Source organism: Choloepus didactylus, assembly GCF_015220235.1.
Source record: "Choloepus didactylus isolate mChoDid1 chromosome 23 unlocalized genomic scaffold, mChoDid1.pri SUPER_23_unloc1, whole genome shotgun sequence".
NCBI lineage: Eukaryota > Metazoa > Chordata > Mammalia > Pilosa > Megalonychidae > Choloepus > Choloepus didactylus.
In genome coordinates, this window is record NW_023637590.1 from 2,033,875 (window position 1) to 2,046,853 (window position 12,979).

Below are 12,979 nucleotides of genomic sequence, written 5' to 3' on the forward strand. Positions count from 1 at the left end.
AACATCAGACTTTGGACTCAACATTAGGATGGGGATGAGAGGTTGATAGTTGAGACATGTTCCTTAGAACCACCTTGGAGGTGATAAGGGAAGGACCTTTGGGAAAGTTCAAGAAATTAAGTTTGGATCAGTTTATACTCTCTGCAGCCCGACGAAGAACACAGATAAAACCTGAGTTAATGATCCTCATCTCAGCCACCTGTTACTAGGGCAGGTAGAGAAAGAGCTGGGGACTTGGGGTTGACAGTTGCAGGGAGGGAGGAGTGGTGGGGGAGAGCCTCAGGGCTCTCTTCTGACTGCTTGACAGGTGCTTGAGGCCCAGGTTGTCCTGGCTCAAAGGAGGGAGGCTGAGCTCTGGGAAGGCCCACTCAGGATGTCCCCTCACCTCACCTTGACCAGGTCAGTGGCGATGGACAGACAAGACCCTGTCAGTCTCTTGAACCTTGCAGCGCAGAGCCTGCTGAGCGACGAGGACTCGGCCGTGCGTGCCCTGGAAGAGCTCCCCATGGTCCTCTTCCCAGCACTCTCCACCGCAGCCTTCACTGGGGGATGCATGAAGACCGTGAAGGCGCTGGTGCAGGCCTGGCCCTTCCCCTGCCTCCATCTAGGGTCATTAAAGGATCAGTCGATAACTCAAGACCTGTTGGAAGCTGTGCTAGATGGGCTGGAGTTTGTTCCTTCCAAGACTGCTTGTCTCAGGTAACTGTAGAGGTCGGAATGCTAGTTGGGGTACAGAAAGCCACGGAGTGACCTGGATTCAGGGGCGCAGGGCCGAAGAAGGTGCCAGAAACTGCCAGTGGGACCACAGGACTCAGGGGAAGGCCTTGAGGCTATTGCTTGTGGTTCTTCAGGGAAGAAAGAACCTGGTGTAGTTTGGAGCTGATTATGCTTCTGAGGTGGTAAGAGTGAGGTTGAAGCTTGTTGGGGACTGAGGGAAGGATCAAGAGGACAGAAGAGTGCCCCTTGGAAGGGGTGGCAGGCCAGTGTGGACAGGGCTGGGGGCTGGGGTGGAGACCCCTTCCCAGGGTCTGCTGCTTCTGGTTTCCTCTCAGCCCTGCTGCCCCGTCCTGAGGTCAGCGTCTCGGGTCTCCCGTTTGGCTCCCCACAGGAGATCGAAGCTGAAGGTGCTGGATTTCACCCATGACTTTGAGCACTCCAACTGGGAGGAATGCTCCGAGATCTCGCCCGCACCCTTCGTCATCACCCACACCCTGGAAGAGCCAGAGGCGGAGCAGCTCACACCCAGTCACAGAACCCAGCCTCACCCTGCCCGGGAACCTGTGGAGATACACACGGACCTTTTCCTGGGGGGCCTGTTCGGTTTCTTCCACCTGTCTGGGTTCCCCTCCTACATCCTGCAGAGAGTGGAGAGGAGCCACGGCTGCCTGCGCCTCCGTTGTCGGACCCTGGTCATTAATCAAGTGCCGTTCCGCAGCCTCGTGGAGATCCTGGGGGCGCTGGAGCTGGGGTCCATCCGTGAGGTGAGGCTGCACCACCGCAGCAGGTTCTGCCTCGAGTCGGACGTGCTGCAGTTCTTCACGCAGGTTGGGCAGATGAGCAACCTGGGCAACCTCATCATGAGCGACCTGCCCTGGGACTTCCCCACCGACTGCTTCTCCCTGCTGAGCCCGCTGGGCCACCTCCAGAAGCTCCACCTCATCTTCGGCTACCTCTCGGGCCAGCTCCATAAGATGCTCAGGTGAGTGTGTGAGAAGCCGCCTGAAGATGAGGAGACCAGATCCCTGAACACGGGCTCCAGGCTGGGGTCCTGGGCCGGCCAGTGGCTGGGAAGCGTTAGAGAAGAGAAGCATGCCCATCTGGAATGGCATCTCATCCACTCGTTCATTCAGGTGCCTGGCACTTGCCAAGCACAGGGTGAAGAATGGGGGATAAAGCCCTGAAAAAAATCTGATAGGGTTTCATTTCCTTGGAACTTGGGGATAGGGGTTCTCTAGAGAAGTGTGAATAAGAATGGTAACTTGTGAGGGGAGGGGACGTCATTGCCCCTTACAGCATCTAAACCCGGTTAACTTGGGCACCTCGTTCCCCTCCTTTGGGTCTCAGATGTCTGCAGCAACCCCAGACTAGGGGGTCCTTCCCCTGGGCCTGGCTGTTGGGTGAGTAGAAATGGGAAGTAGCTTCCCTAACCTTCCACCCAGTACAAATCCAACCCTTCCACCTAAGAGCTGTATCTGAATCCCACTCATTCCCACAACAACTTTTGGAGCATGAGTGACCCTTGTGTGTACTTGGCTCATCAGGAAGCTGAGAACAAGAGGTCAGAGCGTCCAGGGCATTCCCTGAGATGCAGTTCCTGTCGGGAATGGGAAATGTTTGACTGCAGGCTCCGTTCCTCACCAGTGTGGTGTCTAGACTGAGGTAGGAGCAAGGCGAATGGTCCAGTCTCATTCTCGGGCCTCTCCCAAAAGTATCTCCTGCTCCTGTCCCAGCTCCCAAGGAGTGACTGTCCCTGTCTCCCCACAGTGGTCTGCAGAAGCCGTTGGAGACCCTGGTGATCAATGGCTGTAGACTCACCGAGAACGATATCACTTACTTGTCCCAAAGTGTCCATACCACCCGCCTGAAGGAGCTGGTCCTGTGTAGCAACAACCTCTCCCAGACGGTCCCCGGGCCCCTGGAGGTGCTGCTGGGCGAGGTGTCGGGCACCCTGCAGCACCTCAACTTGAGAAGCTGCAGGTTGAAGGAGTCCCAGCTCAAAGCCCTCCTGCCTGCCCTGTGCAGCTGCTCCCGCCTCCGCTCCCTGGTCTTCTACGACAACATCATCTCCACCTCGGGGGTCATGAATGTCCTCCGGCACCTCGCAGGGCTGCTGGAGCTGAAGCGAGTGTGCTACCCGGTCCCTGCCGAGTGCGTGGTGTACCTGGACGAGTACAGGTGGGGGAACCTCAACAGAGCGGAACTGGCCCGGGTGCACAGCAGGCTGCAGGAGATGCTGCGAGCCCTCCAGCGGGCCGACATGCAGCTGACCAACTCGACCTCCGTGGCCTAACTTAGGAAAAGGGACAGCTCATGTGATGGGGAAGGGCAGCAGCGGTGGACAGCGGAGCTGTGGCAGCCGGTTTCCCGAATGGATGACGCGGTTTAAAGCAAGCGATCAAAACAAGAAACCCCACAGCGATCCATCTCCTGGTGTTCACTGTTACTGGAGCTGGGGGCTCAGTTGTTCACGATCTCTTTAGGCACTGGTGGAAAAATCTACAGTATGCAAGTGTTCTAAAAAAAAGACAAGCTCGCCAAGCCCTTATCTTCTGGTCTGTTGACGGTTTCCTTTTCCTTTTGCTCCACTATTCCCACTTTAAACAATGAGCAATTTGGGCAGTTTTATCTCACAATTTCAGTTCACTCATTTCTAAGAGTAATTGAGATGTTAAAAGAATCAAGCACTAGATAAGGTGCTCAGCAGAGCTTTCATTCACTCATTGATTCAGGAAATATTTATTGACTAACTGCTTGTACAGGTAAGCAAAACACTCAGATTTTCTGCTTTCCAGGAACTTAACTTTCGTTCAGTGGAGGTGACACTAAGCAGTTGGTTGGCAAACTGATAAGCTGATTTCAGCACTGTGCCAAGAAAATCAGAGAGTAGCAATGTGGAGATTTTCTGGGGTGGGAGGTTGGGTGATCCTCTGTTCAAGCAGAGGGAGTCAAGGAACAGGCCTCTCTGTAAACTTGATGGCCGACTGATGGATGCATAAGAAGCAACCAGACCCCATGAGAGCCAGGGAGATGCCTTGGAGGCCGAGGAAGAGCTTTGGCCCTTTGCTTGGAGTCACCTGGAGAAGGAGCAGTTTGGATGCAACCAAGGTGAATAAGCTGTGGGGCAGGGTGCAGTGGAAGACCTAAAATTAATAACGTGCTGCCTTGACCTCTGAAAGCAGAGGGGCCTCAAATGGCCTCATGGCACGTTCCCCTCCCAGCTCTACTGCCCTATCTAAGGTCCCCTAGCCAACACTCCTTCTCAGTGTGGGGAACATTCAGTTCCTGCTTACTCAGGAATAGCGGGCCTCTGTCCCTTGACAGCCCACAGAATTATCCAGAGAAGCCTTTGACATCCTTCTGTAGGAACAGGGTCACCCCATCCTCCTGATACCACAGAGCCTGTCTCCCAGAGCCCCTAGTTCACTCCATTCCCAACTGCAACCCTGGGGTGGCCCAGCCTGGCCTATGGTGACCCCCTCCCCCAGACTGACAGTACAGGTGACGAATAAATGGCTGCCAATCTCACCTGTGGTGTGTCGGGTGTCCTGACCTTCCCGTAACCCCCGGACAGGAGTCCCTCCTTCTCCAACAGGGTAAGCAGGAAGGGTTGCATTCAGATGATGTCACCAACAGGACAGCTCAACCGCATCAGAGTTCACCTCACCAGCTTCAACTGGTCTTGGCTAATTAACTAGTTCTGTGATGCAGTGAAGGGTCCCTGTGATGGAATCACCAATTGCTGGTGGCCTGGTGCTTTGGCTTGCACAGCATCATGGTGTCTTTGCACGATGTCTCCGTCTTACCACCCTAAAACACACTTCTCCCTGAGACAAGTCTTGTTCATTGATTCTACCCCGCTGTGATGTGCTGTCAGCTGTGGCCTGTGTTCTGCAGGGGGTCTTTGAGGCCCCCACCTGTAAAGGCAGCAACGATACAGGGCCCGAGCTGTCGCTGGGTGAGTCCCTCTGATCAAGTGTCAGGCTGGAGTCCTCTGGTTGCCGGTCACTGTCGGGCTGGAGCGCTCTGGTCACTGTGACTATCAGCGAATGCTTTGGGCTGCCATACGGACGCGGTTTATGATGGCCCACTCTTGGGAAGGGCCTCCCCTCTGTGAACTGCGCGGATCGGAAGGAGACCACCGCCTGGGGCTAGTTAAGCATGGCACCCCAGGTGCCTAACAGTTGTTCCGGCAGGTTAGTGTAGTTGCCCCGTCCTGTGCCCCAGCTTCCTTGGCTCCTGTCACGTGTGCTGTTCAGACCCCCCATGGTGGCCAGTGGCTCATGCAGTGAGAACGGCAAAAAGGGGAAGGAGCATTTTGTATTCATCTTCTCTCCCAGTAAAACCCTTGGACTTTGCTTCGTGCCTCTGCTTTCCCGCATGCCAATGGGCTTACGAATTTTGTGTGATGACCATAGGCGATGACTTAACTGGATGTGTACCTTCACCGCGGGAAGATTGATTGGCATTCCCCAGAGGAAGAGGAAGAGGCTGCCTACAAGATGGGCCACCTCCTGACCTTGCTCTATAACCACCCAAAAGCTGTGTGTCACAGGTGATGGGAAAACCACGATTTAGTGCAACTAGAAACCCTTAATGTTTTGAGATAATTTGTGCAGACGAGAGAATAGGAAGCCCACACTGCATCAGTGGCCATACCAGAGACTGCTACCATCCATTGGCTCTGGTTGCGTGCCCAGCCTGCTTCTGCTGTACCATCTGCTGCCTATGCAGCAAAAATCCTAGTTTTCAGGGTTATAGGGAAAAACTGCCGTGGCATGCCTGTGCACAATGACGGGGATAAATCAAACCCCACAAAAGCCTGGGTTCTTCAGACCCTATAAGTGATGCCTTGGAGGAGGTCCATGACCCTGAGGATATTGTTTTAAGCTTCTATGGGGGAAGAGATTTATAAATATGAGCATAATAGAGCGATCTCTCCCATCAAGCCATAACCAATGACATGTACACGATGTGATTGAAGCAAAACTCCACAGTCAGACCCAGTTGGAAGTCCAAATTTTACTAAGGTTTTTTTTTAATGCAGCAAAAAGATAAAAGGGGTGCCAATTGGCTTTTGTGCCTATACGACATAGATTCTGAATTAAGTTTAATGTCTGCTGAAAGTCACGAACTGGCAAACCTTCCCAAACTTAATCAATACTGGGGCTCAAATTACAGTTATTCCTGGAGATCCACTAAATTTAAACAAAGTACCCCCTATAATCTTAGGGGAGTTTCTGAATATAAAATAGAGGACAGATAAGCATGCCTCACCTCAACCATCAGAACCATAGCACCCATTGTCCTAAAATATCTCATCACGGGCATGGGCGCTCTGACCCAAAGCGTAGTAAGTTAAAATTAAGTCTTTAGCACATAGAAATTGAGTTGACAAAATTGGGCCCCTTGGCTTCTCCCCGCCTGGTTAAAACAGTTAATATGGCTCAGTGTAAGTTAAAACAGCCGTCAAGGATTAAAACTTACCATGTAAGATCTAATTGGTGAGGGAGTGATCATCCCCGCTGCTTCTCCATTTAGTAGCCTAATTTGGCCTGTTACTAAGCCTGGGAGGAAAGAATGGCGCCCCTCTGGCTTGCCCCAGCCTGCATGCTGGGGTCTCACCCATTAGGGCCCCGTACTCAACACCCACTATTACAGTCCTGAAATGCAGCCAGTCATTAACCAGTAAATATTTTGCTATTAAAGATTTGGCTGACATGTTCTATTCACTGCTTATTTCAATAGTCTTAAAGCCAGTTTGCTTTCCCTCCAGAGGGACCCAGTCACCTTTGCTGGGTCATCTGGAGGTCCCTCAGCGGCCTTGCCTTGCCTAGCCATTGCACACAATATCTGCAGGCAGATCCTTAATTGCATTTACCTTTTCCAGGAGCATGGGCGTGACGTGGAGTGGGTGACTTCCTTTTCTGAGGCAATTCCCTTGACAGTCTTGTTAAGTACATACAAATAATTAAAATATAGCTTGCCAAAAGGGGACAGGCCATGGCCCCCTACACACTGCCAGGCCCTCTCAAATTTGTCAAATTCCTCAAATTTCTTTGATAAACCATGAGCTGCTCCTTCTCTGACACTGTCAAGAAAAAGCTAGTGACCCTCTTAGCAAGCACGTTAATACAAACCCAGCATCTTTTAGTTCTTTTGGGGTTCTGGAGGTACCCTGTTCCTCATTTACAAAGTTTATTTAATCTCACTGATGTTGCTACTTGCAAATGAGCCCACCTTGAATGGGGCCTCCAACAGAAGGCTCTAGAATCTGTCCAAATGGGGATCGCCATTCAACAGGCACTCCCTTCACCGGCCCAGAGATGATCCCTCATGGAGAGGCTTTGGAAACCACCTCTCGTGTCCCCTGGAGTCTGTATGACCCATCACGGCTATAAGTTGCCCAGGGGCCTCTGACGCAAGAAACTGCCTTTCTTGGCTCTGTACTAGAGCAGCAATTGGTGGCCGCATACCGGGATCCCTTGCAAATACAGGCTCTCAGACCCTGAGGCTGTAACACTCTGTCCATGGCTGCCCGTTATGTATTGGGCCATGGAAGGGAACCCACTAACTTGTTATGGGCACCGAGGCCACGCTGGCACCAGTTGGAGTCAATCACGGGCTCTCACGGGAGGTGGTGGTCTCCCCCGTCCTCAGTCCCTTACCAGATGTCAGGGTATTAGAGGAGCTCACCCTCTCTCAGACCTCTTGGCTGCGTGGGGATCCCTTGGGGTCATCTGAGTTAATAATGGGAGTTCATAGACTTTATGGATGTTATCGTCACTGTCAGGCATGATGGAGTGCAGTTGAACTGCTGCTTTGCATTGATCCTTAACCCGACAATCAACACAATTGGCCGTGCTTCAGGCAGTCATATCATCACTGAATGCCCTGGCCGACAAATGGCCCCATCTGCATATTTTTACACACTCTTGTGCCCTTGCCTAGTAGTTGCCTCATTTGGGGTGACTGTGGTGGCCTGGAGCTATATACCCCAGAAAAACAGCTTCTTAATTTTAATCCATTCCTGTGGGCATGAACCCTATAGGACCTTTTGATGAGGTTACTTCAGTTAAGGTGTGGCCCAACTGAATCAGGATGAGTTTTAATCCCATTACTGGAGTTCTTTATAAGCAGAATGAAATTCAGACACAGAAAAAAGCCACAAGGAGAGACTGGAAGTCGGCAGACCCCAAAGAGAAGCTGAGAGAGGCCGCCATGTGCATCTCCGGGAAAAACCAAGGACCAAGGGTTGCCAGCATCCAGCCCCAGAGTGCCAGTCTTCTGGAAGAAAACACGTTGTTGACACCTTGATTTTGGGCTTCTGGACTCAAAACCGTGAACCAATAAATTCTCTTTGTTTGAGCCAACTCTGCTTGGTCTTTGTTTTAGCAGCCAGGAAACTAAAACAGTCACCAAGGCATTTTTTTTTCCCCATTTCTCCGAATATACGAGGTTGAGCTCTAGAAGAAAGCATTCAATAGAACTTGCACCTATCCTATAGGCCCCAGGAAGCCGCTTTAGTCGAGAGGCATAATGGGTTCCTCAGGGATCCTATTTAAATTACAAAGTGGCAAGTGGCCCATCATCCCCCCTGTGTGTTAACTATTACACACAGTCATTGATTGGTCTAATCCATACCCCCTGGGGGGACACAGTTCCTACAACAATGCCACACAAGTCCCTCTTTTGCCTTTGTTGGCCATAAAAGGGGACACCTCTAAAGCTTGTAATTTTGGGGGCCGCTTCACCATGTGGTCCTCTCCCTCCTGGTCAAGGTTCCTAGGAAGACATTTCTCCTAAAAGTCTCGATCAACACCAAGGTTTAAGCTGATGTCAAGGCATTAAGGAATCAATCGTGGTAGAAAGCCTAAAGTTCATATTATTTGCTGGTTTGACATCTGAAACCCTCCAATTGCCCAATCCCCTCTTACTCTGCTCCCCTAGATAAGGTCCTCTAACCCAAAAACACTCCTAATCATGGAAATCGGGCACGATTCCTGTTTATCCTTGAGTAATAGACTTCAGCTCCCTGCCAGCCCATGGGATTATTCAAACAAGCCGATCCCATCCTCCTGTGGGAACCAGGGGACACCTCTCCCCCTTGATCCTGCAAAGCCTGCCTCCCACATCCCCTGTTGTTCACTCTCTTCCCAAGTGAGAGCTGCATCTGGTCCTGCTTGGCCAGGGGGGTCCTTCTCCCTGGGACTGTAAATCTTTATGATCAATAAACTGCTGTTGATCTCCCCTGTCCAGCATTGGGCATTATTTGTTCAGACATTCCCATATCTCTAGGGTGGGAATCCCTCCCTCATCTATAGGGTCAATAGGAGACAATCAAACAGGATAATTAAGGAGAATTGTTTTAATTAACTTCTGGTACCCAAATTCACGTGTCCTCTCTGTCCAGCCCCACATCTGCTCTTCTTGAGAATTGCCCTGGCCATTATGGCCCTTTATACTTACTTCGATTATTTTAAATAATTTATCTGTTTTATTCTTCTGAGTTCTCTATATGATATGCAATAATGGCTTTTTAAATTTACTCACATCCAATCTTTCTGATTCTAATATAATTTTCTTTCCCTATAGGCCCAGCTAGAACCATCAACACAGTCTTGACTAAAATGGGTGAGAGTGGATTGCTTGGCTCATCTGTGACTTTGTGAATTCAACTTCCAACATATCACCCTTTAGAAGGATGCACCCTTATTCAGGATGATATTTCAGTTTGTCCCACTTTTTCTAAGTTTTGTTCCTTCTTTTTCTAGACAGTCTCGATGAAGTTTGGTAGAATTTCCGTCTAAAACCATTGGGCCTTGGTGCTTTCCTGTGGAGGAGTTCCTGATAGCTTTCCCTAGTCCTTCTAGGCTGTTCTGTGGTTTTGCTATTCTTATTAAAGCATGCAGTTAGCATGCTGTCACGTTCCTTGTTCTCCCCACAAACATACCGTACCCGTCACACTGACAGTAACTCAGCCTTATTCCAAGTAATTAGAGATGTATTTTCCATTTTGCTTTGGTCTTTCATTGTGATTAGGGCAATAACCGAACATAACTATATATTTGATCTCCTTTACTTCTCTTGCAGCAGTGACTGAATTTCTCTCCCATTTAAATGTTTCTCCAAGTTAATTTAAAGTATTTTTATCCTGCGTTCATATTTGATTGACGGGTGTGCCAGGGTGGATATAATATGCCCCCCAAAAAGCCATATTCTTTAATGCAATCTTGTGAGAGCAGACATTAATCTTTTGATTGTTTCCATGGAGAATTGACTCAATCAACTGTTGGGAATGCCTTGATTAAATTATTTCCATGGAGCTAACGACCCCACCCATTCAGGGTGGGTCTTAATTAAATCACTGGAGTCCCATAAGAGCTCACAAACAGAAGGAGCTCAGAGCAGCAGCTAAGAGAGACTTTCAGAGAGATACTTGGGAGCTGACACTTGGAGATGCAGACAGAAGGACGTTTGGAGATGTTAAGCTAAGAGATGAAGCCCAGAGTTTGCCCTGGGATATGCTAAGACAGGACCCCCAGGCAATTAGAGAGAAACGTCCTGGGGAAAAGAGCCAAGAATGCACAGGAGCTCGGAAAGGAGTTAAAGTGCAACCTGGGACCAAAAGAACAGCAAACGCCAGCCACGTGCCTTCCCAGCTGTCAGAGGTGTTCCGGATGTCATTGGCTGTTCTTCAGTGAAGGTATCCTCTTATTGATGCCTTAGTTTGGACATTTTTATGGGGACCCCAATGTTTCCATGAGATCCAACACACACGTCCATCCAGTGTGGGACCAGGCCATCAGGGTCCACGCACTCCATGCTTCTCTTCCACCTTGAGCCCCTTCTTCTAGAACTCAGAGCAGCCTCAGTCCCCAGGTTCTGGCTTGCCCACCGAGTTCTAGGCACTCCTGGAGCACCGTGCCCTGCTGCTGAGTCCCAGGAGCTGTTTGGGGCAGAGAAACCAGCTCTCCCCTTGGTCTCCCTCCAGGGACAGGAGGCACCCTATGATGCAAATGTCCATGAGTCTCCTGATTAAAACAGATTTGGTAATACATTGTTCACATTAGGATAATGCAAATGAAGTCATTATGCTAATGTCATCAGATACCAAGACTTTGAACACAGCAGATATCCAAATATAAAGTAACATTTAAGTAAAAACTGTGTTGAAAATAGAAGCATGAACTCGTGATATATTTTGTTTCTAGAAAATACTTATTTTCCAACTGTGGACACAAAAGGCCTGACCACAATGGCTAATCTGATACCAGTGGGAACTCCCAGTCCCCAGATGTGGTCTCTAAATGCCAGTTCCCAGTCCTTCTTAGTCTGGGGCAGTAACTGGAACCAGGGTTTCTCAGAAATGCAGAGAGAACAATGGGATTGGTCTATGCTTTTAAATATGTACTTTCCCTGTTGCTAGTGATACTGGACAAAAGTGGGTTCTCTGCCTGATGTGCTCAAATGACCAATTCTGAGACACCAGGATTTCAAAGAGAGAAAGTGTATTGTTAGGTGCAAAGCAGGAGAGTAGATGGCCTAGCGGCCTAAAAATCTGTCTCCCCGAATTGCAGTAACTCTTATTAGTTTTGTAGCATAAAAGATGGGCAGGTTTTAGGATAATGAGTACATTGGCCCCAGATGATGTAATTAGAAGTGATTTAATTATTGAGCATGCACGGATTGATGACATGCTTAGCCACAGAATGTATGTAAGAAAATGGCAGCCTTAATATGATGATGGGTATGATTTTTAGTGTTATAATGAGGTACAGGTGAATTATAGGTTAAAGTTTAAGCTGTTACACATGTCAGGCAGGCCCATTTTGGTTAGATCCAGCTTCAAGTATCAAGTTAACTTTGGAATTGGAGTGAGTGAGTTCTGGGCTGACCAAAGACCCTTCATTAATAAACATTAGGGGCTGTCTTCAGTGATCATAAGACTCTAAAGTTGAAAAACAGGTTAAGGGGGTACAAGTGGGGGTCAGTCACAAGGTTTTTACAACCACAAGAAAAAAGCTCGATAGTTATACAATCACCAGAGGTCAAGGCAGCTGGATTACAGCTCAGAGATTTCAGGTATTTCCCTCTATCTACTCGAATGTACCAGAAAGTAAAAAGGAATATCTATATAATGATTCCGTCATCATAATCATCCCCTCAAACCTAACTTCTCCATTACACGGGGAATTTCTGGGGGTTTGGATATGGAGGAGGATACAGGAAAACAGGAGAAGTCAGTGAGAGAGGTGGAGATAGTGACCTTGGGATGTTGGGAGACTGATCCATTCATTCAGTGGGAAGTGTGTGAGCGCGGGCCCCAGAGGCTGCAGGCTGGGGTGAGCATCAGTTATAGGCTACAGCTGTGTCATAAGTTGCTTTATCAACATTCACCAAGAACTGCCAGGGTCATCAGGGGTAATACATATGGCTGTCAGTAACAGTAGAGTCGGGAGCAGACACCCCTGATGGATTTCTTGCAGAGTCTCCTTTTCTATAGGTTTCCAGGTAACTTCAAGCCAGAGCTCTAATCACAATTTTCAAAGCAATGTGACACCCTGAGGATGAAAATCTAGCCAGAATGAACTCTGATCCACACCCGAGGGTCATACTGAAGGCCCTGAAGCCACCTCTTCCTTTACTTCCAAGCTTTAGTGAATTTTTCTTGACCTGCAAACCAAATAATAGTTGAGTGCAGTTTTGCAATATAATTTTAAGTCATATATATTCATAGATTTATTTGCCCAGGAATTTGAGTGGGTAATTTTTATATCACAGGAAATTCACCTAAGGTGTCTTTTGGACTGACTCTACAAAGTTTTAAAAATTCACGTTCCAGAGAGTTACTTTAGGATCAAAACTTGAATGCAGTGAGAATAGCAGTCACCAGTTACAGAGCCTTCATTTGAATGAGAGATCTCCACCTCAAAAGTTAATTAATCTTGCTGTTAATGAATTTATGGTTATAAAATCTGTCTAGCCATTTAGAAATCATGATGGTAATAGTCCATGTGAAATCAACATGTTAACAGGCTTGCAATATGCAAATTAAAAGAATAGCTTGGCCTGTGGTTTGGGAGATGGTCACAGCCCAAGAGGGCTTTTATAGCCAAGGAACTGAAGAAAGTGCCATACACATTCTGAGACATGAGCTTTTATTTTAGGGGCTTACCTACAGGGTGGGAAGTCGGTCACATTGCCCTGAATTCAGGAGCTACTCTGAGTGGCGACAGGTTCAGAGCTCAACGTGAAATAC

General features: G+C 48.8%; 1 protein-coding gene across 1 annotated transcript; it reads left to right on the top strand.

The window, feature by feature from the left end:
• The first annotated feature begins 409 nt into the window (after positions 1 to 409).
• On the top strand, positions 410 to 3,010 carry PRAME (PRAME nuclear receptor transcriptional regulator). Its single transcript, XM_037823465.1, has 3 exons — positions 410 to 699; positions 1,109 to 1,699; positions 2,485 to 3,010. Exons 1-3 carry the CDS (start codon positions 410 to 412, stop codon positions 3,008 to 3,010), a joined length of 1,407 nt encoding a protein of 468 aa, XP_037679393.1.
• Positions 3,011 to 12,979: the final 9,969 nt, after the last annotated feature.